This window comes from Nipponia nippon, unplaced genomic scaffold, assembly GCF_047370975.1.
Source record: "Nipponia nippon isolate SJK-2023a ecotype South Korea unplaced genomic scaffold, ASM4737097v1 scaffold_12, whole genome shotgun sequence".
In the NCBI taxonomy this organism is placed as follows: domain Eukaryota; kingdom Metazoa; phylum Chordata; class Aves; order Pelecaniformes; family Threskiornithidae; genus Nipponia; species Nipponia nippon.
In genome coordinates this window covers 8,986,017-9,008,653 of record NW_028262313.1, presented here as the reverse complement: position 1 = coordinate 9,008,653, position 22,637 = coordinate 8,986,017, and the positions used below count along the sequence as shown (strand labels likewise).

The window sequence follows — 22,637 nt, the reverse complement described above, 5'->3', positions numbered from 1 at the left end:
AACCTAAGCATTTTAAGTTCAGAAGAATAAATAAAGGATGGGATCAGACACTGCAAAGAAAACTAAATATTGAATAACTGCTCACTAATTGAGTAGCATCACACCGCACACTGAATAAATGAGGAATGCAAGAGGGAAACTAGTATTTTAATGTTTATTTAACCAATGATTTTATACAGATGTACAGGAAGGCTGAATTGAGTTTGGAGAAGTAATCTTCATTCTGACACCTCCTAATTTTTTGAGAGCATAATTTTGCAACCTTAACATTGAAGAGTTTTTTTTGTGTGACTTGAATATACACAGACTTTTAAAATGTCACTGTTGTTATTTAGCTAATGTATTTAAAGACAGTCCTGTTCTTTGAGATGGACGCGTGGAGAGAACAGCACTTGCGTCAAAGTTTGAGCATGTGTCTTGTTGAACTACGTTCTGGGGGAACACAGAAGAAGGATTGAGATGCGCAGCCACACTTTTCCCCCTTGAAGCACTTTACGCAGCGTGCCAAGTTCTGCAGCGGCTTTTGTGTAGTCTATCCTGAAAGGATTTGTAGTGGGTTCCCCAAAAGCCAGTTGTTTGGAACTGCTTTTTATGAGTGTTTGAGCATTGTGCAGTGGAACGCACCAGCTAATGCCCGTGTGAAAGGTGTCTAAGAGGAATTGCGCTGTTATGCTGAATCATGATTGAGCTGTGCAGAAATCAGGTGTACAAATCTCCCGTGACCCAGGGCTTGCGTGACTAATGATACCAATGGTAAATCACTCTGTTACAGACCTAAGTGTTTCAGGAAAATGTCTTCATAAAGAAGAAATCCGAAGTGGGAGTGTATGAGGAAGGGATCTTTTACTTGAGGAAAGAAAAAAAAAATAGAAGGGGAGTGCTAATTCCAGAAAGTCTTGGTCTTCAGTGAAATTTTAATTTTCCATACTGTGTATTACAGCATTTTGGAAAAACTTCATCACCAGACTCAGTTTTGCCGTGTTTTTAGGTGTATACATTTTCTGTAGACCACCTCAGAAAAATGAGATTGGCTTTCTGGAGGGTGTGCTTTGTGTTCGATGAGCGAAGGAGGCTGTTGTCTGTAGACTTGTGGCCTCACCAGCTAAAGCGTTTGTACGGTGGATGCGGGAGAAGATTACAAGAAGAGGAGGAATTCATTGCATAGCGAAGGCAGGACTCTGGGGTCACTGGAGCTTGATGGTGTGCAGCGATTGTTCTGCTGAAGACTCAAGAAGTTACGCTTTTAAAATTGCTGTAGATGGCATGCTGGATGAATTGATGACTCCCAGGGTACTGGGAGCAGCACTTTGTGAATACGCTGAAGTTTCTGTTCATGGGCTAAGCCACAAACAAGAAAGAAGCATATGGCCAAAAAGATGTTGACCTAAACCAGACTGTTTGATGCTATTTTATTCTTTTCAGTTAGAAATGAAATGGTATTTTCCTGTTTCAGAAACACCAGTGTTAGATTTTGAAAATGTCAAAATCAAATGCATGGATTTTTGATGAACTTTCTTTAAAAAGCCTGGATTGACAAAAACATAAATTGTGACCGAGCTGTGTATTGATGGCAAGAAGAGAAACCCTTTCTGGTTTTTGATATCTTCTTCACGTAGCATCGTGTGAGAATTTCATGCTCAGGTGTGCATCCCAGCCCTGTAATCACTTTTAAGCAGTAGGAAGCAGTCATGGGTGAATGCAGTTCCCTGGAGCCTGGCGTTCCAGAATCCCAGGGTATAAATTACTTACAACGTCTAGCGATCCATAGGTTTCCCATTGCTGCATTTCCCCTTGATTGTCTCGCCAGCCCAATTAAATTATTTTCCCATCTTGCTCTTTCCAAAAGCAGTAAACAATTAGAGGTTATACAGGATAAAATAAATGAAAAGCAATTTACAGTCAAACTTTTTTGGCCTTTCTGTAGCATTTGGAAGAAGGGGAGGTCTCTGTGCTTGTCTGAGATAACAGATCCAGCTGTAAAACCCAGTGTGGCTTGCATCTTCCTTTGGCCGTGATATAGTTGAGTGTTGCAGATGAGCGTGAAAAATGCCTAGAAGTCTGATGCAGAGTGGTGCACCTCTGGTGTTTTTCAGGCACTGTCAGAAGTAGAGGCAGAAACCTGACCCACTTCTACGAAAGGTTTATCGCAGTGTGACTCCGGGAGGTCCACCACAAGCACAATTCAGTTGGCTGCAACACTTTTCTCACTGACAAGCTGGAAGGGGTCAGGCTCTTGGAAAGATGCCTGGTTAGAAGAGTAACAAGATGCTCCGTATGGAGCCAGCTTTGTGAACTCTACTCTCTACAGCATAAGTTCTGTCCCAGCAGGCAGGGTAACTAGTTCCTGGGAAAGGCATTTTAAGTTCAACTGAAAGTGGTATTGATAAGGGATAGGGATACATTTATTGGAATATGTTTGCTATCCCATCAAGACCATTTGCAGACAGTCTTTTGAATAGGTTTCCTGCCACCCGTGGTGTTAGCAAGGGACAGGGCTGCAATGTTTCATTTCAAATGACTGAAGAAACACTTTCCCTAAATATTGATATACTGAAATTCATAGGTGTTGGATTCATTGTGTTACTGAAGGAAACAGTGGAAGCATTGCTTGAGAAGATAACTCACTATGAGAGTTAAAGTAAGCCTTTTCTTTCTTCACCCGGCAGGTTCCAATCCATCAAAATCTTAAAGAGCTCCTCACCATCCGGACGGAGCTTCAGAAGAAGGTTGAAGATTTGCAGCGGGAAGCAGCTACACGATCCATTTCTTCCTCCTCTGATAGAGGTTCATCTCCTTCCCATTCAGCCACACCGGTGCACACCTCTGTGTGATGTGTAACGAAAGCCATGTGAAAAAATTTGTGGCAGGTAATACAGAGAGGAGAGTGAAATGCTTTTTCCATCACAAAAGGATTGTGAGTGACTTGTAATTGCTATGATCTACATGCCTTACTCTGTGTCTGATATTATCATGATGAGGCCAAAAAGAGCTTCAATAGATGGGATGTATTTTCTTGTTGGCAGTTCCCACATGTGTTTTGACATCTCTAGCTAAATCACCAATTGTGAAATTAAAGTTTGTTTTGAGCGACTAACAATTTAACCATCCTAAAAAGGAATCCATCTGCCAAGCAGACAGAAAAATGCCTCTCACACTGCCTAGGGTACCATGCCTCGTTGAGAGAATCAGATTAAATGCCACATGATGCTTACACAGAATGTTTTTTTCTGAATGGGAGCTCCTTATTTCACTCAGTAATAGATATATATTTATTTTTTTTTGGCTAGAGCAATTTATATTTTTTAGGTAATTAATGCACTTGGAAATTGGTTTTAAAATAAATGTTTTCCAGTGTAGTCAGTTTTACATTTCGATTAAATATGCCATTAAAAGTGGATGAAGTTAAGCTGGATTTATCAAGTATACCACACTGACTTGTATGATGTAATATATTTGGTAAAGCCTGTATTTTAGGTTTTTTAATGCCTTTTGTACAAGTTGAAATAAAGTCTTTGGACTGTTTAGCTTATTGTTCAGTTTCAGCCTCCTGAGCAAGGGGTAAACTTATTCATGTCAAAGTCTTGTACAAAGTAAAAGTTTGTTTTCTAGCAAATGGTAATATTTGGGGTTGGAATGACACCCAGCTGTGTAAATTGTATAGTCTGTATAGCTCCACGTTTTGTTAAGCGTGTTTTGCTTTAAAGTGTACACACAAAATGCAAAGCTGTGTCCATTTATACACATGTGTATGTGATGTTAAACATATGCATACTCCCGTGGTTTTAAGCTGTAAGTTCAGAAAATGGATCCTGCCTGTCCAGACTCTTTGGAAGACCTTACCTTGTAATGACTTTGTTTGACAAAGTTTTTAAATAATATGATCTTAATTGGTTTTCTTGAAATAAAGCCTCTTGGCTTTTTGTTTTTTAAATTGCTGCTAGCATTTTTTTTCTGTAAAGTGAATAATTTAATGGTGTTTTCATGTAAAATATACATTCCCAACTTTCTTTCATCTCCCCCCCCCCCCCCCCCCCAATATTCGTATCAGAGAGATTTGATTACTATAACCTTTTGAAAAATTATTCAGTGGCGTTCTTGGAAGGCCAGAAATGGTGCATGCTGAACATTTTCCCTGGATTGTTTTCCTTGCTGTGTTTCATGAGAATCTGGTTCTTCTCCTTAGGGCACTTAAATACTGCAGCTCTGCTTTTTGACTTGTGTTTGTATTGCTCCACGTTCTGCTGGTGGGAATTAAGCCCCGTTCTTAAGAGCCGATTGATTCTATATGCTGATTGTGGTTTTTACTGTCTGTGAGTATTCGTGTATTACCATGCTTGTTCTTAATATGCGATGGTGCTTTCCCGTTTCTCTGCATTCATATATGTAGCATATAGTTAACGAGTAAGGTGAGCCGCTGAGCACTTCTGCAACTTCAACTGGAAAGGCTAATGTGCTGTATCCAGTCTTACAAGTTCACTGTGCAGCGCAGGGTATTTCAACATGTCCTTTTTATTATAGTGAATGTTTTTTATAACAGTTACTCACCTGCAAGAACAAAGTTTAGGAAGGCTTGTGATGTTGCATCTCTTAAGCAACCTCAGGCTTTTTATAAATAGACGAAAGATGTTTTCCTGTAAAAATGTTCCGCTGAACAGTTATGCCAGCAGTGAATTTTACATCGCCAAAATACGTTGAGCTGGTATTGAATTAAACTCTTCCATACTTTGGATTTCCTTGACGTTTTAACTGTATATTAAAGTAAAGCACATTATCTCTAAAATGCAGTGCTAAAGAAAATCTTTTGAAGTTTTCCTCTTTATTGCTGCTAATAATCACAACATTTTCTCTATAATTCTTGTAAAAGTGATGACTGGATTAGCTGGGCATTCTGAGATTTTTAAAGCTTAGATTCCTAGAGCTAAACTCTGAGAACTGGGTTTTGCATAGAAGAATACCAGTTATTTCAGCCGACTGGCTGGCTGTTTCTCCACCAGTTTCAAGGCAGCTCCGTGAGCCTTCTCTGATCTGAAGGGGGAGCACTGCGGGAGGGGTCCTGCTGGAATACGCGTAAGCACCATGGAGCTTTTTGTATGTACTTAGCGTGGACATTTTCAAAGGTATTATATAGTTCGTATATGCTGGTTAAAGCATAGTTTTATATTGAAGAGGTGACTATCTTTGTACTCAGTCTGATTCCTGATAATCAGATTTTTTCCTATGGATTTAACAACTAATTCTGTCATGATTTTTTATTTTTCAACAAGGCAGTATTGAACTGGTTGAGGAAAGAGCAGAACCCTGTTCCCTGTCTAATGCACCTTGGACAGCACTATTAACTTCTGATTCAAAAGCTGGATCTTCTTTTGCTTTGGTTTTTGGTTTTGACTCTGCTGAGTATAAAGAGAATGTGCAAAGACAGCAAGCAGTTAAATTTGACCTGTAGGATTTGACTGTTGTCCCGGAATGGGCTGAAGCCTTGGTAACCAACCGAAACATTTTTTGATTGTAAAGTGAATCATCAGCATCAGACACTTTGCCATTTTAGTCCTGTTTCAGAGCTGAACTACCCTTTTTCCTCCGTTGTAGATAAAAATGGGGGTTTTGTTGTTTCATTAAAATGGAAGAAGGCTTTTAAAGCTGGTAAACACTCCTGTCTGCCTGGTTTTGTTCCCTGCATAGGCAGCCTTCCTCTAAAGGAGTTAAAGCTTTAAACAAGAAGTGTTTGATTTTTCTCTTATTTTCCGAGAAAACCTTTACTACTTCATGTGCTGTATGGTGCCGTAACACCAAGAATGGCTGGTTTTCTAAAAGCTGGAAATAAGGGATCAACAGCTCCCATTCACTGAGCCCCACGGCAGAGGACAAAGTAAAATGGCAATTTAAGGGTATTCCCCATGCAAAGCATTTACGTTAAAAAGCAAAAGGGAGTGTCCGTTTGCTGAGAGATCATATATGCTGAACTAAGCGGGTATCATATTGAAGATCTTCTTACTGCCAGATCTTGTGCAGTTGGGAAGAAAGAATTTTATTTCTAGAAGAAGTATAAGTCAAAATTAGCTAGTTTGAACTATAAACCACCTTTTTTGACTCTGAGACTTAAGCACTGCATCGTTATGCAAAGGTCAAAACAGTAGTTTGCACTGCTTGGGAGATTCATCTACGGGATGTGAAAATCCAAATAAAACTGCAGGAAACCCAGGGCAGCGAAAAGGAGCAAAAGCGGCCGCGCTGAGTGCGGCCAGGGACGTAGGGCGCTGCCTGGAGTTTAGTTGCTGGGTGACCTGAGGAGAGCGTGTGTATGTGTATGTGTGCAAATACTTCATTTTTAATGTTAAATTAAAGTTTTCGTAACGATACTTGTTTTCTCACAAAGTCTGGTTTGTTTTTCTAAATAAAGTCTTTAGTGCAGTTCTAGAAGAGGCAATGTACACTAAGGATGTAGCCCACCATTTGCAGTTTACTTCCAACATAAAAAACCCCACAAAAAAATCAAGTCTAAAACGTCTTACGAGTCAATTTGTTTTATTTGGTGTTTTCCAATGGTAGTCAAATTCTGATTTTTACCCCCCGTGATCCTTACATGCACATGAGCAAAATGGATCTTATTTTCTTACAATGCAACATTCAGCCTTCATTTGGTACGGATCGCTTCTGCAGCAGCAAACAATATCCCTTGCTTTTAAGTAAGGATTTCACTCGAAAGAAAGGATCCTGTAATTTCACAGTACCGTTGTTTCTGAACTTCATTTGTTCCTGAACCTCCTTTGTTGCAGAAGCAGATTTTTGAAGCCTTAGCCTGTCGGCTCATCTTACTTTTTCAGAATTTGAAATGGTATTATGGACTAATTCCACTTTTATCACAACAAATGAGTAGTTAGGAATGACAATATAGCACTTGTAAGGGTTCATTAGTGGGTTGCATGAAAATAACTGAGTTTATAGTGCCAAAATAGCTGACATTCATGTCAGAGTATTCTCAACTGAAGAATCTAAACCAAAGAAACTACTACAGTATTGCCAAATCTCCAGTGAAGAAACTGTGACGGTATTGCCAAAGGAAAATGCACATAATGGATAGAATAAACAGGACAAGAGCTAGTTAAATTCTTTCAATTCTCTCTTTTCTCTGTCATTGAGAAACCTTTTCTGGATCGTTGTATTAAAAATAGCTTTAGTTAAGCTGAGGAAGTGAGGTGTGTAAGAGCTCACAGCACAGGTAGTACATGAACTCCCACGGCAGCTGTATGTACAGTTTTTAGACTCATAAAAAAAAAAAATCCCAGTTTTCCAGTGTTTTATGGCCTTGTTTTATAAAGGATGAGAATACAGAACCTAAAGTGCAGGATTTTTAAAAATTCCATATCCAGATTTAAAGAGACTAGATACTAATTAAAGGGAAGTAGTTAGGCCAGTGCTGGGTCAGTTGTTTCAGAACTTGGATCACTACTAAGAAAATGCACAGGAATCCTCTCGGTTGCTATAATGCCTAAAATAGAGATGATGTGTAAACTCCCCTTTTCTCGGAGACTGGTCTGGCAGTTCAGATGGAGAAGGAGACAGACTGCAATGAAAAGCAATTTGAGCCTTTACTGACATGTAGCACGTTAAGACTTTGACTTTTGTCGAGTTTTGAAGAGAAGACGAAGCTTAATTTCTTTACTGCAGTATTTGTCAATATTTTCCTAGTTGAAATCCTAGAGAAAGACATCTTGAATTCTGTTACTGTAAATCTTTTAAAAAGTGCTCTCTTTCACTGCGCATTTATGGTTTTCCGCATACCTAGAAATTACACTAAGGCGTAAGTATTCACCAATGTCACAGAAAAGGCCTTGCGGAAAGGAGCAACTTCCAAGTTCTAAAAACTGCGTGGTTTTTTTCAGTGAAACAGCTTTGGTTTTTTTCTTTTTAACTGCAGTATTTGTGAATGAGACACGTGTTTCTCCTGTGTCCTGGTGTAAGAATTGCCCGAAGGAGGGGTAGGTGCTGTATTCTTTAAGCAATGCTGGGCCCTCCATTGCACTCTCCACCAAACAGGGACGGCACGGTAAAAGAAATGCAATAAAACCGACGATCTGCATCTACAGCAAACAGGGTCATCGGCAAAAGGAGGAATGGGATTACGGTCACTCGATCTAAGCTAGGAAAACGGCTCCTAGTTCTCATCAATGCTGTGTTGTAACGCTTCATCCACAATAGCTTTCTAAAAGCATTTTTCATGCTACAGCGTTCAAATGTGTTTGGCTAAGAAAGAAAAACAGGCGACGGTGTTTGGGGATGGGATACACAAACTCGGCTGCGCGGCTTCGTCGGCACCCGAGCGGCTGCACGCGGTGACCCGATCCCGCAGGCACGCTCCCCGCGAAAAGCCGCCCCTGGGAGCAGGCAAGCACAGAGCGCGTCCCGCCGCCGCTTCCCCTGCTTCCACTCTCCAGGCAGCCAATAATTACATATTTTTGTTTTCTAATCCAAACACATCCGTAAACCAAAGCAGCAGTAGTTTGCAGCAGTATCGTAGCCGAAGTGTTCTGAATGCACGCGAGGCACCACATACCCCTAGAACCCATCTCCCTTAGAAAGCACTGTAGCTGTTGCGCTAGAGCTAGTGTAAGGCTTTAAAAATGCAAGTGTTAAAAAGAGCATAAAGAATTGTGCAGCTATTGCAAAATACTTAACCGTGTTACTAGGCAATTTCCTTTCAAATGGAGCTGTTAGGCAGCAATGCTCCTAGGCCGATTCACCTCCTGGCAAGGCCTTCTCTGAGTCATGTCTACCTGAAAGCTGTGAATTTCTACATCCAACTGAAAAGGCTTTTTTTTTAATACACATTCACAAAATATGGGATTTGCAAAACAGTACAAAATGCACACGTTTCAGGTTTATATATAAATAGTGAGTACTTCTTACACCACGTAAAGTGAATTTTCCTTCACTTGACAGCATGCTTTTTCAGCAATTACCAATTTGGATAAATGTATCAGAAAGTGGCAGTATCCACATTTTAGCAGCGATAAAAAAGGCTTGGGGAGGGATTAGAAATATAAACACAAATTCTTGCAGGCTAGTGAAGGTCAGGTCTTGACACTGGTACCACAACACTGAAGAGAGTTGCGTGAGCATCCGTGCGGGACCGGAGTGCTGCCGTGGTGTAGCCCAGTGTCCTGCCGAGCACCGCTCGCAGCCCGACGCTCCCCAGAAAGCTGCAGGATGGCGATGGAGGACCCATCCTCTCCGGAGATTCTGCCTTTTTTAAAGGTTAGTCGGTGACACGAAGGATGGAGCTTTCTAGCCTTTTTCTGCCTCAGGTGCCGGGGAGGGCCCTCAATAGTTGCGTTAATGACTGGAGGAGACGGTGGGGGGGACTGCATCTTGTGGAGCTTGACTTCTCTTGTGGCAGTGAGTGGCACAGGTCTTAACGGATATGTACTTTGTTTATTTTCTGTTAAATCTGTCATTTGTTCTAGTGTGATTGAGATCTGAACCTGTCCCTGGAAGCATCCAGACACAGAGTTTTCATTTCAGTGACAAGGTAGGTATCTCATGTCACACAGATAAACTGTATCGCTTGGCAGCTTCAGCTCCATTCTGATCTCTGGCATAGCCAAGCATTCAAAGGGTATTTGCTAAAAGTGAACACTGCACACACTGCTATTACCTGTATTTATGACTTGGCGTGAAAATCAGGTCCTTTTATGTGGTGAGAAGCCCAGCACTGTGTGGTGGTGAAGCATCCTCAACTCCTGGCGTCGGAGCAGGGAGCCACCTGCCCCAGCCCGAGGCCCCACCCGAGGACCTGCCCATAGGCACTTTATTTTTAGGTGTAGCTACGCTAAGGACCGCAATCCCTTAGGAAATGTGCAGTTTTCACCACCGCGTTGGAAGTGACGCGCTCATAGCTGATGGCAGAAGTTGGCTGGAGGTGCTTTACGGAGGGCTTTGGATGGTTTGCTTTGGATTGCTATGTACAGGCACTTCACTGTCCCCATACCTGTAAGGTCTTCTGCTCCTTGAAAAGACCTTGTCCGTTAATTGAAAATCGACCACAACTGAAGCACCTTCTGTTGGTTTGCATACAACTGGACATCAAACCTACAATATTACCTCAATGTAAACATATACCTCTTTACAAAAAATAAACACATACTACCACTCTAACCCTAAAGCCTAGAGCAATAAGAAGCCAGTTCAAGCCAAAGTACACATTAAATAGCTTTGGAGTCAAATTAAATAAAAAGCTAAATTACAAGCATGTAAGAAGATCTCAGTTTGCTGCTGACTGATTCTTTTCTAGCTCTGGGTCATGCTTTACATCTTCGCACTGTCTTGTTTTGGTGGTTCTGCTGACTGTGTTTCCAGTACTGAATATTTAACTAGGGAGAAAGAAAAAAAATTGTGAGTACAATAGCACACGATGGAACCAGCGCGCAAGCAATGGGTGCCCAGTACCGGCTGGTGGTATGTGACATTGGAAAAGCCTTTGCAGCAGCCTTGATTATCTGTCACCGGAGGAAGGATCATGCTCTTGTATAAGACACTCCTGATGGCTGAAAACATGAAAGCTAAGTATTAACTGCCACTGTTTGCAGCTTGGGCTCCTTGGTCTCTTACCATGGCTTTCCTTTGTGTGCAGTACAGGGGGAAACCACTGTGGTGGTGGTTCACAAAAAGCCGCAGCATCACCTAAGCGGTGTCTTCATCAGAGACACAGCAGCTCAGTACAGCACGAGGGACTTTAAGAAATTCCCTCAGCAAAGCTGCTTTTGTGGCCAGACACAGACAGGGTAAGGAATGCAAGGTTCTCACCTTGGGGTTCCTCGCTCGCGACAGCTTCTGTGTTTTCTCCTTTCACATATTCCGCGTTAAGTCCCTCTGAGAAGTAACAATAAAGCCAGTGAGATGGGAGGGTAGAAAATAAAAATGATTTGCTTTGATGCCTTAAAAACTCTGGTAATGGGCCTATCTGCTGTAAAAGCTAAGATGCCTTTTTGCAACCTCCTCTGCATTAGCAGCAGTATAGAAACATCAGTAAACCATAAACAGCGCTGAGAAAGCGTTGCTGGATTTTAAAGTGACCACAGAGGCTTGCCTGGAAGGCACAGCGTCGAGCAGCAGCCCCTGTTTCTGAGTCTCTTGCTTCATCTCTATCATGCGAGGCAGCAAGGCTAATTACCGTGCTAAGGCGCTCAGCCAGGAGAAGGGCATGGAGCAGGTACGTCTTCCCGACGGGACTGCTGTGCAGCGGGGCTGCAGCCAAGCGTAGATAGATGGTATCGTTCTTGATTAAAAGCTAAGTTACGCAGAGCTGCAAGAAGCAGTTTAGAGCAGGGCTGTGGTGATGAAGCAGGATCCCAGTGGGGTGTGTCAAATCCTGAATAAGTCCCTTATTTAAATGCAAAGGAGTTGTCAATGCTTGCAACAAGCGTAGCCCAGGCCAAGGGGCAAGGCTGGGCACTGCCAGGCAGGCGGGTGGCTGCAAGGTGCAGCAAGAGGGTGTGCAAGGGGAAGAGGGTGGCACCGCTTGCCGTGGTCCAGCTCGGAGCTGCAGAAGATTGAGTTAAGACAGTCTGGGGTGTGCCACGGACCTCAGTCATCCTCTACAGCTCCTCTAAAGGACCTCTTTGGAGAGAGGCAGAGACGGGAGTGCTGTGCTAACCCCCACGTCCCATCGGAGAGGGACCAGGGAAGGGGAGGGGGCCATGCTGGTTTGCGAAGAAAGGCTGAGCCAATCCACCCCGCAGCCATGCAACGCGCAATTTTTAGGCATCTGAACTTTATATGCATCTAAACACAGCACGAAGTGTGGCAGGGGCCCGCTCTGCCTCACCACCAGGTTTTGATGGGGCTCAGTCGTACCTCACGGGGAAGGAGGGAGGCAGGGAACGGTGCCGGGGCCGAGGCAAAGCAGCGCCATGGGAGCCCTCATGCAGCAACGGGGCAGCCACAGCCTCCAAGGTATGTGAGAGAAGGAAAGTTTCTGCAACTGGCTAAAAAAGCCCCATAAAACCCAAGTGCCAGCACAGACACTGCAGTCTGTGGCTGGCCAAGCCATGGAGGCAGGAGAGGAGCTGCCGGAGCAGCACCGACAGCCCCGTCCTGCCCGGGCGCAGTGAGCGGCTCAGGGCAGAGGGACACTGAGAGGCCGAGCCCCAGCCCAGGCCACGGCTAGCGAGCGGGAGACGCGGTGTAAGGAAACAGAGTGGGATAAAGAATATTAGGCAGCATTGTACACATCCTTTAAAGGAATCAGCAAAGGCTCGTCAGAAAAGGCTCAAAACTAAGAAACGGAGCCGCAGCCTCACCACCGCAGAAGGACGGCTGGGCAAGGAAAAAAGCCGAGCCCGTTCCTCCGTGCTTCAAGCAAGTGGTCATTACACACCACTGCCGCCTCCCCCAAGACATGTGTTTTGCTGGGATAACACCAAATGCAATTTATGTTTTTCAATAAAAAGCCACTTTTGCAGTGGCTGACGGCTCTTAGATTTCTGTCATGCATTGCAATGCATCTAAGGCCTGACATTAGCCCAGCATGCCATGTCTGATGGCTTAAATTAATCCTCCTTTATAATTAACTTTAATTTCCTGCCGCCTTTCTGGGGCTTTGTGTCTCTCAGCTTCCCCCTCATCAAAGCCTTTACTCTTTTTTTTTTTAATTATTTATTCTTGCCAAAATATCATTTAAGTGGGGGGGAATATACAAGGGTGTTTCATTCCATCACATTCATTTGACTTTTCCTGCTGATCTAATTTACCAAAATGCTCCTGTTTGTTTCAGGCACAACTAGGAAAATAGATGGATTCCAGCAGAAATTTCCAACCCCGAACACCCTTCCCCCAGAGCAAAGGAGACTCGCAGGAGACTTCATTTGATTAATTTAAAAAGAGCTTTTTCCAGCTGTTTGCAACCACCCCATAGCAGGCCGCCGGAGCCCACCGTAGCCGGGCCAGTGCCGTGGGGCAAGGCTGTTGGGACACCTCCTGCAGTGCTCACACTGAGCAACTTTATGGGGCAGCTCGTGCAAAAGGCGCTTTCTGGGAATAGGAAGCTTTGCTGCTTCATTTGCACGTAATTGCAGTGATCGCTGCACACCTGTGGGAGGGTGGGGAGGGCTGGGCTGGGCTGCATCACCCACGGCTGTGGCCACTTGTGGCCCCACAGCCGTGGTTGCAGATGCTCGCTGTGCTTCCCTTGCTGCTGCCTGGTGAGTTTTTACCTCTTGCTGCGATTTTGGAATTTTTTTTGGTTTGTTTGTTTTGGGCTGTGGTGGTTTCCTCCATATTTGCCCTGTTTGGTGTCTGTGTTTTGGTCTTTGGCTGTGGCTGTCAGCGGGTGCGTGCGACGGGCCGTGTGAACCCTCCAGGATGGCAGTGGGTCCTGGGGCTGTTGTAGCGGGGGGGTTCCTGCCCATGCAACGCCTGATGGGGTGTGGGGGGCTCAATAACCCGTGGTTGGGGCTGGGGGGAGGGAAGGGCTCTGCTCTGCCAGCCCCGGGTCCCTGGGTGCCTGACACCCCCTCCTGTCTGCAGGCTGGAAAATGGCAGCAGGGTTCAGGGAGCAAAGAGGGGGGTGCTTGCTCTGCGCCCCTGAGGCGGTCGGGGGGGGGGACTTACGCTGGATGCTGAAGCAGAACTTCTTCTGCTGGTAGGAGATGTAGCTGGAGACGGCCCCGATGAGCGCCATGGCCAGGGCGCTGGCGATGCCAGCGATCGTCCCCGTCTCTGCCATTCCACCTATGGGGCGCAGAGAGAGCGGGGTGCTGTGCGGCGGGGGCACACAGACCACCCATCCCATCCCACGATCCCACTGCTGACCCCGCAGCCCCGGTGGTACCCACCTCCGCTGTAGTCGCTGTCAGTGCTGCCCCTGGCACCTGCAAGAGACACGAGCCCGTCAGCAGCCCTGCACCCCTCTGCTCCCCACACCGCCGTGCTGGGCAGCCCGGGAGGGAGCAGGCACGCAGGGGAGGGGCGGCAGCGCAGCCCCAGGGGCACCCCTGGGCTGGGGGCGAGCGTGCGCCCCGCGGGGTGCAGCGTCCCTGCTGCCCACACCTCCGCCTGGCTGCCTGGGGTGGCTCATCCTTGCTTCTCGGGGGGTCTGAAGCTGCTCCGCTCTCCCGCCACGAGTGCTTGGGGGGAGCTTTGGGGAGAGCCTCTGCAGGGATGCCTCCACCTGCACAACAGTTAACCTCACCTCCGCCCCGCTCGCGATGTAACGCGCGGATAAATGAAACGCTGGCAGGCAGTCACACAGCATACTTGTGCCGACACAGGGAGGCGACTGGCTAAGCTCCATAATGTCAGGGAATCTTCGCTTGGCTTCAGGTCTATTTTAATATCACCTTCCCTGGAGAAACTGGGCTTGGAGGAAAAGCTGCTCCTGCTGGAAGCTGCGGTCCTTACCGACTCACTTCCATCCTGAATTTATGGAAGCAGGTCAGCATTGTATTAATGCCTCTGATGTGGTTTGTCCTTGGCACAGGGATTCATTAAAAGTTGATTGGGCTTGTGGTGTTCATCTCTTTACTCAACTGCTTTTAACATTTAATGCTGTGGATCCTCGCAAATGTGCAGGCTTATCCGATTGTTGCTGGTTTTCCTCCTTGTTTCAACCATCAGCGGTCGTGTGGTGGATGGCAAATGAAGGCTTGTGCCCTCTCACGGCACAGGGGTGGTAGGGGAGATGCGGGTCCCATCTGCCTTGGTGGCAGCTGGAGCTGCAGAGCCTCCACGGGATCAAAAATAAGCGCTGGCACAAGGTGCGACTGTGGAGGCCAAAAGCTATGTGCTCCCCTGAGACGCCCCCCTTCCCTGCGCGCACATCCCCATCGAGAAGGCGAGTGCTGCTCCGCACGAGGCAGTTCCTAGGAGGCTGGCTGATGCGGTGGTTATTGCCCGAGGTGCGATTGCTAAAGCAAACGAACGTCCGTAGGTCGCTTACCTTTGTTCTTGTCTGGGCTGTAGCCACCGTCCACGATGCCGGCCAGGTCATCGTCTGAAAATGCTTTAAAAAATAACAGAACAAATGGTGGTTGGCACCCGAAGGGAGACGCGACCCCACCGGGAGGTAGCGGGCACAGGCTTCCCTGTGGAGAGTTGGCATGGGCCTCACGTGTGCTCCGTGGCAGCGGGGGACCTCACCCTCTCAACCTGCAAAAGCCAAATTCACCCAGCAAAACCCCAAAGCTGCCTTCCTGGGAGGGCGAAGGCAGCCAGAGCTGCCTAGAAAACAACATAATGGGAAGGAAAAAGAGCGCGTGGCTTGCTTGGGATGAGAGGGATCTCGAAAACTGCGTGTCTTTGCATGTGCAGGGCCTGGAAACGGGACTTTTGGGGGATTCTGGGTGGGGGTCACCTGCGAGCATCCCACACCCAGGGTGGGACTGGCCTCCTGCAAGCCCCGCTCCTGGGGAAATGTTTCTCTGCCAGGCAGAGGCTGCTCTGTTCATTTGGGTATTTCCTCCAAAGCTCTCCATCTATTTTGAAGAGCTGTGTGGGGCTTTCTGTGCAGCAGGGCCCAGAGCAGGGCTTTGCACGCCCATTTAAACCAGCGGCTCCCAGTCAGCCGGCTACTCCATCCCCAGTGAGAACAGGGACCAGTTAATAAGCAGTCCTGCTTCTCTCACAGTTACCAAATGTTAACAAAAGGTTTAACCCCAAATTATTTTAAGCTTTTAAAAGAGGTAATAATTGACTTTAAGTCTAGCTTGAAAGAAATACCCGTGAATCAAAGTTTAAATACTACTATATATATATATATATTTTTTTTTTTTTTTTTTATAACCAAAATGACTGACATATTTACGAGTTCCTGAAACGTTTTGGCTGCTCAGCCTCAGCTGGCAGAGGAGGAGGGAGGAAGAAGCGGTCGGTGTGTGCAGTGGCCAGGCTGCCGGGGACCGGCATGCCCTCGCCCTGCCTCTGGCGAGCCCCTGGCAGAGCCAGCCTGGCCCAGGGCCCTGCAGGCAGGGAGCCGGCTCTCCTCCTTCCAGGAGGGACAGAGCAGCTCCAGTGGAAGAACTGAGCACCGCCACAGCTCGGTACATGTGAAAAAGTTAGTTATCATCTCGGACACAGTTGTAGTGGGAATGTTTAATTAGTGCAGGATAGGCGCAGAGAAGCACGGTATGGGAATCAGTGGCTGAATGAGCGGAGCTGTTGAAGCCCTCGGCTCCGGTCCCAGAGGGAGCCTCGGGGCGCAGCGAGGCGTGTGATGGGAGAGGAGACCCAGCGCCGAGCCAGCAAAAGGCTCCTCCTTCTCCGATGCTGCGCCTTGGGAAGGGTTACCTTTGCCCTAACAGCCTGGAGGAGAGTGCCTTATTCACCAGCTTACCACAAAAAACAGATTTATGGGCTTAGTAATGAGTGTAAAAAGACAAAAACCCCTGACTATGCCAGAACCTGGAGAGGTCCCAGGCAGTCCAGGGCGCAGCAAGGCTGGGGAAACGCGTGTGCTGGTTTGTGACCGGTGCCGCGTTCCAGCGGTTCAACGCCTCAACCTTTCCTGCAGGCATCTGAAACTTCAACAAGCCCAGAATATCAAAGTGCAGACAAGTCACCTAGTTAATACAATCTAATAAAATATCTGACTATTAATTACACGTGTGAGCAGGGTATACGGCCATCTCGACATCAATAAACTAGCCGTGCAAAGTCTGTTTTCTAGCTCAAGTGCTCAAGGGAACAATCCTCATAGACAAATGATTCATTCACCGGAGTATTTTAGAGATGGAAAAAAAATCTCCCAGCCCATAGCGTATGTTATGCCAGGACTTAAGCCTGCTCTAGATTTATGTCTTGGCAATGACTGCGAACCCCAACAGCACATGCCCTCGGTTAAATAGCTGTCAGGTACGGGGACGAGGGAGAACTTAACACAATCACCGCTATTTAATGGGTCAGAAGAGACCCTGGGAAAGAAACCTGCAGACAGGCAACAGGTCGTTAGGCAGAGCCCCTCTCTGCTGAGGACGGCGGAGGCGGGGGCTCCTTCCCTCCCCACGGCCCCGGAGGAAGGGGCTGCGCTGCCTGCGGAACATCCCCTCCTCTGCGCGGGCAGGGCAGGGCAGGGCAGCGGGGCGCTGGCTGCAGGCAGGAGCCTCGGACAAGGCAGTGCCGCTGTTTCTCCTTACCCCGTCGCTTGGCGGGGATGGAGCCTGGCAGTGAGAGCCTCTTCCCAGGACGGGCCGGGGAGGATCTCCCACGGGTCCCGGGCAACAGCGTGGCTGGTGGCAAGCAGGACGGAGAGGGGAAGGCAACGTACCTTCACCTGGCCTTACGTCTGGCTTCCGAGCGTCCTTCCCATCATTCTTATCAAGGGCATCAGCCAAGTCAAAATCCGCAGGATCCTTTGCTAGAAAACAACACGGGGGTTAGCAGCGCTGGCCACAGGCTGGGGAACTCTGCAATTAATTAACCAAGGAAATGCTCAGCTTTGCCAGGTAGAAGTGCCAGGGAAAGAGATGAAGCCCCCGACACAAGCATCTCCCGGTTTCACTATGCAGCACCGTGGCACATCTTCCAAACCCATCCCGTTTCGTGCCACCGCACTGCTGTGGTGAGAAATGTCATGTTCTTCCCGCAGAATCAGTCTCGCGCCGTGGCTCGACCGCCAGGCAATCGGATAAATCAAGCCAGGTAGAAAAGGTCAGAGCCAAACAAACAGGCGCTCCCAAGGGCCCAGCCAGCGGAGGGGAAGGAGGCGGCTGTGCAGTGCTGGCGTGCCGGCTGGAGCAGCCTGCGACTTGATTGCTTGGTGCTGTTTTCCTCCGTGAACCGCCCAGTTGGTACCCGGAGCAGCCTGGCTCTGACAGAGCAGCTACTGCCTTCACTAAACGGTGGCTAAAACCGTGGCATGGAGCCAACCCGAGCTCCTCAGCCCTCCCGCCAGCTCGCACCTTAGTTTATACCGATCCAAAATTGATTGTTTGGTTTTTTTTAACAGCCTAGGAGTACCTTTTGCCAAAACTCTGCCTGAGCAGGCAGCAAAGTGCCCGGCTGACGGTGCCTGAGCTCGTGGGACGGGTGTGCCAGTGGAGCCTGGCACGGCTGGGCTGGGCTGTGCTGCGCGGTGCCGGGGAGCCCACAGCCTTAAAGCAGGCAGAGGAATGTGAAATGGTCCAGGAGCTGCTGAGACCCCCAGGGAAGTGCAGGGTAACAATGCCGAGATACCCTGTCTGCTGTGTGGGTTTTTTTGTTCTTTTTTTTTTTTTCCCAGCTGTCTCATGTGAACAAACAGACTAGAGGCTGGAAATACCGGCGCGAGGGGCAGCGCCATCATCACGGCACATCCCAAAGCCTCTGCCTGTGCCGGTGGCAGAGACAGGGTGAAGCCACGGGGGCTGGGGTGCTCACACTCACCTGGGTTATGCTTAGGGGGGGGCCTCGTAGTTTTTGGCCGCTTGGTCGTGGTGGTGTGGATGACATCCCAAAGGCTGTTGTCTGAAGGGAGGTTAAAAAAAAAAAAAAAAGAGACCAAAATTACATTATCCTCTCAAATGTGCATTCGGACAAGCGCTGGGAGGGGAACCCCCTCCCTGCAGGGAGACTGGGGCTGCGCTGGGGCGGTTCAGGGCTCTGGTGTCTCCACAGCTTCAGCCGCCCCTGATATCGGCGGCATCCCCCACCTGTCAGTGCCCCGGGGATGCTCCAGCCCTCGGTGTGGGTGGCAGGCACCTTCGCGGGGATCCCCCGTGCCAGGGCACATGTCAGCGGGGCTTGAATATGAGAACGGGACAAGCAGGGCTGCCAGAAAAATCCCCCCAAACACACTGCTAGTGGGAAGCTCTGCCGCTGCAGGGGCAGCTCCGCGCCACCCCCGCCAGCTACCCGCAGCATGCAGGAGCAGGACCAGGCGCCGCAGAAAAGATACTTAAGGATGTGCTACTTTGTCAATGAAATCTCCCACCTAACAACAGCTAACGGCTCCGTCCTGGTTAAAAACTTTTACAAATGCTGCTCGGTGAAGCCTGCCGATATGGCTCAGGCAGGGGTGTGTGGGCAGCGAGGGAGGGATGATGGTGAAACGCTGGTGCCGACCCTCCTGGCACGTCAGCGAGAGCCTGGAGCATCTCCTCTGCTGGCTCCGCTATGACAGTGGAGGAGGAGGAGGTGGTGGTCACCTTTTAAAGTCACCTGTTGGTGGTCAACAAAACTTGCCAGACCTCATCTGCCCGATCTCAGCCTGCTGGCTACCTCGGGGAGTGTTTTCCCCTGTCCGGAGCCCCGAAGGCGAGCACACACACACCCTCCCCAGGGTGCGGGGAGCTCCGCAGTACCTGGCTTCCCCGGCCTGGGGAAGGGCTTTGGAGTCGGTTTGGCCGGTTTGGTGGTAGTCTCCAGAGGGGTGTCGAAGTAATCAGCCAAATCAAAGCCTGTTGCAGGACAGAAGGGATTGTTAAAACCTCCATCATTTGTGAGGATGGTGCGAGGCTTTCGGCACGCACCTCCTGCGTGGCAGCTCTGCGGGTGCTGTGCAAGCAATGCTGCACCATTGCTGGAGGCCACCAACGCCCGCGTCAGTGTGGAGCTGAAAAGGGCACCCAGCTGCTCCGCTGCTCAATCGCAACCGTATTGCAGAGCCTTCAGATCAGCCTGGCCATTGTTTAATTCTCCCAATCCGAGTTGTGGCTGCCACCCAGCCCGAGCAACCCCAAAATAATGCGTTTTGGGGGAGACCCGCTGGTGTTCTGCGGCACCTCCCGAGAGATGGTGCAGATGCGAAGGTGCTGCGGGGATCGAGCCGGTGGCTGGGTCCCGCTCTGCTCCCTGCACGGCCATCCATGAGTGACCCTGGGCTGAGCAGAGCATGCACGGGAGAGGGGCCAGGGCACTGGAACCCGCCGTGGGAGCCCCTCGGTGCCATCACTCATCCATAAAGCACTCCCTGAGGAAGAAGAAACTCGCCAAGACAAAGCCTCGGCATCTGTCCATTTCCCGGGGGGAGTTTATTGGATCAAACAGCCTCTCGTTCGGGCTGTGATCCAAACGCTGAAGCCCTGCGCCTGCTTCTGGCACTTGCCTTTTCTTGTTCCTAGCAGAGACTACAGGGGCCAAGGAGCCGGACAGTCAGGTTTCCTTAAATTTGTGCCAAGATCCTCATGCAGGGGTGAGCGGAGTTTATTTCAGGGTCCTCTGTCGGGGTTGAGCAACCCTCGGCTCTTGTGACCGTGCTATTTTAAGTGGGTATGTTTGGCCAGAACTGAGCCAGAGAAGCTGCCGGCAATGAAACTTGGGTGAATTTAAGGGAGCTTCTTCAACCGGGGCAGATGCTGTGGAGCTGGCCAGCCAGCAGATCTGACGGGCGCAGAGAGACGTTTTTCCCTGGATGGGGAAATGTCACCAGGCTGGGACTTTCTGTGGAGGTCGGGGATATCTGGGAGTTAAAAAAAGGAAGGAAAATGTCCTCTGGGCTCCCTCCTGGAAGGAAAGCTAGCAGGTGCCATGCAGCCAGAAACAAAAGCTCTTGTGCAGCTGAGTGGTGATTTGTGTCTTTTCCATTAGGATACTGCAAAGCGTGCGAAATTCGGCCTTGGCCGTAAATGCTCCACTGCCACTCACCTTCAGCATGGACAGAAATATCAATATTGCATTTACTTCAGCCGTATGGGAGGAGTGCGCATATGCACGCCGGCACCCCACGGGGGGACTTGCACGGTTCAAACTCCCATGGGAAGCAAACCCCACGCTGTGCTTAAACGATATGCACACAAGAAGGTCTCACCTGTCCCACCTGCAGGCTTTCTGGGGCCCTTGGGAGTGGCTGTGACAAAACAGACAGGGAGAAAAATGTTAGTCATGGGCATCACCGAAAATGTGTCGCTTCTGGTTTGAGAATAAAGGGCAAAGATTTCACCACGAGCTTTCCAGCTGACCATCGGTGGTCTGCGTTTGTAAACTCGGAGCCCAGAGCCATGAAACCCCCCAGCACACAGCCACAAGGAGCCTGTGTGCGAGGGCGAGCAGCCGCAGCCCCGTGCAGGATTGAGCCCAGAGCTCTGCAGGGCACAGCTGTGGCCGGGGCCGAACGCTGCCTCCGTGCAGGGCGGCATCCCGCCAAGCGGAAAGCAGAGAGCTGTAATAAACTGCTCCGAATTAAGACTCCCGGAGACAGCACCAAACAGAGCAAGGACAGATACTGTACACAACAGCGTGGAAAACAAGAGTAAGCTGCCAATGTCGTGTTGTCCCCTGCCTGGTCAGTTAGTTAAATGACAGATAATTTCCAGTGCTGCAGGAGGTTCCCTGTCAGCTGGAGGAATTTTGGTGACACCCCGATGCTCAGATCCCAGCTTCCCTGGCTGCTTCTGCACTAAAACAAGCTACAGTCAGCCTTCAGGGGGGTCGATTATTCATTTTTTTCCATCCTTGTAAACCACTATCTATTAATAGTGGCTAGCATTACCAAGTATATGAATAAATTATGAGCAAGAGTTGTGGCTGCTCTGTTCCCATCAATTTCCATTTGCGCCTCTGAATACCGGAGCACTTCTGCTGGACTTCATTTCCAGCGTGCCGGTATGGTTTGCTGTGACCCGACTCCAGACCCTTCGTTTGCTTTTATTCTGGGGCTGATGCGATGAAGTCCGGAGCGGCATGCAGCAGCCGGAGGGGCTGCGGGGACAGCGCTGCCCCTTCCCCCCCGCTCACGGCTGGGATTCCAGCCTGGGGAAACGCTGCTTTCCCTCTGCATGAGGTGGCTGTTAGGTGTTTCTAACCAGGTCTCCCCACATACTGTATTAAAGGGCTTGCAAAATCCTAGATGAGGTCCCTTGGGCCCGTGACCAAGTCTGATACCCCATGGTCTATCCTATCCCCCTCCTGCTGAACCCGGCATGCTGCAGGAGAGATGCATGGAGCATCCCGACTCTTAATTCCGCGGGAACTCCAGTGTAACACAGCACAAGTGTTTGTGTGTTGTTAGACTATAAAGTAAGAGGTTTCAAAGCCTGTTATAGCTTTCACTTAAATACCTGTAGGTGTATTTTGTGTGATCACAAGGGCTGGCATCGCTTGCAGAGCGCTCCCGGGCCTGGCGCTGGGTCTGGGGACGGTCACCATGAAGCACACGGGGAGGGATGGGCAGCGAGGGCTCCTGGGCGCTGGCGTTTGCAACTCTGCCGCGGTGCCTCTGTGGCCGGGCAGTGAAGGGGAGCCAGCGACATGTCCGGCTGCAGACCCGGCTTGGGCTCAGCCCTTGGTGCTGGGGGGAGGTGTGCGACGTGCCCCTGGGAGGGAGACCAGCCGCCTCCCATCGGCTGCTGCGCTGGCTGTGAGGTTCTCTCTTTTGGGTGTAAAATGAGAGCTGCTCCGCCGAATTTCCTCCCCCCAGGGTGGTGCAAACCCCCCCAGCCCCCTGACCTCGCTGCTGCTTCTACCAGGCCCGAGGCTGAGCTCTGCCAGGCACTGCTGTCCCCTCTGTGACACAGCCTGGCCCCAACTTACATAAAAATTATATATTTCAAAGCCGAATATTAAATATCAGCATGCCAGAAGCACCCCCTTCAGAAATGAGTTTCCTTTAACTGACGGGTTACACTTGAAATTAAGCGAAGCAAAGCAACAACCCAACGCGCCGTTTGCCTTCCCCGAGCACCGCGGTGCAGCGGGACCAGGGAAGGACCAAGCGCTGCCCCTGCCCAGCCGGG

The 22,637-nt window shown here is 49.0% G+C and overlaps 2 protein-coding genes across 16 annotated transcripts in view; one reads left to right on the top strand and one right to left on the bottom strand.

The window, feature by feature from the left end:
• Positions 1–3,931, top strand: part of MTMR1 (myotubularin related protein 1) — a 40,670-nt gene extending 36,739 nt beyond the window's left edge. For 12 of the 15 annotated variants that reach the window (XM_087748665.1, XM_087748663.1, XM_087748667.1 and 9 more), the window contains one exon: positions 2,667–3,931. In XM_087748665.1, the coding sequence (XP_087604791.1) occupies positions 2,667–2,831 (165 nt within the window). In that variant the 3' untranslated portion in view covers positions 2,832–3,931. The remainder of the gene's footprint in view (positions 1–2,666) is intronic. The other 3 variants (XR_015702606.1, XM_087748674.1, XM_087748675.1) reach the window with 2 other exon arrangements.
• A 2,574-nt stretch (positions 3,932–6,505) lies between these two features.
• CD99L2 (CD99 molecule like 2) overlaps positions 6,506–22,637 on the bottom strand; it is a 34,190-nt gene continuing 18,058 nt past the window's right edge. The window contains exons 3-11 of the mRNA XM_087749297.1: positions 20,714–20,752; positions 19,269–19,364; positions 18,352–18,432; positions 17,255–17,344; positions 14,933–14,995; positions 13,830–13,865; positions 13,606–13,725; positions 10,801–10,866; positions 6,506–10,367 (exon numbers count right to left, since the gene is read on the bottom strand). Of these exons, the coding sequence (XP_087605423.1) occupies positions 10,303–10,367; positions 10,801–10,866; positions 13,606–13,725; positions 13,830–13,865; positions 14,933–14,995; positions 17,255–17,344; positions 18,352–18,432; positions 19,269–19,364; positions 20,714–20,752 (656 nt within the window). The 3' untranslated portion in view covers positions 6,506–10,302. The remainder of the gene's footprint in view (positions 10,368–10,800; positions 10,867–13,605; positions 13,726–13,829; positions 13,866–14,932; positions 14,996–17,254; positions 17,345–18,351; positions 18,433–19,268; positions 19,365–20,713; positions 20,753–22,637) is intronic.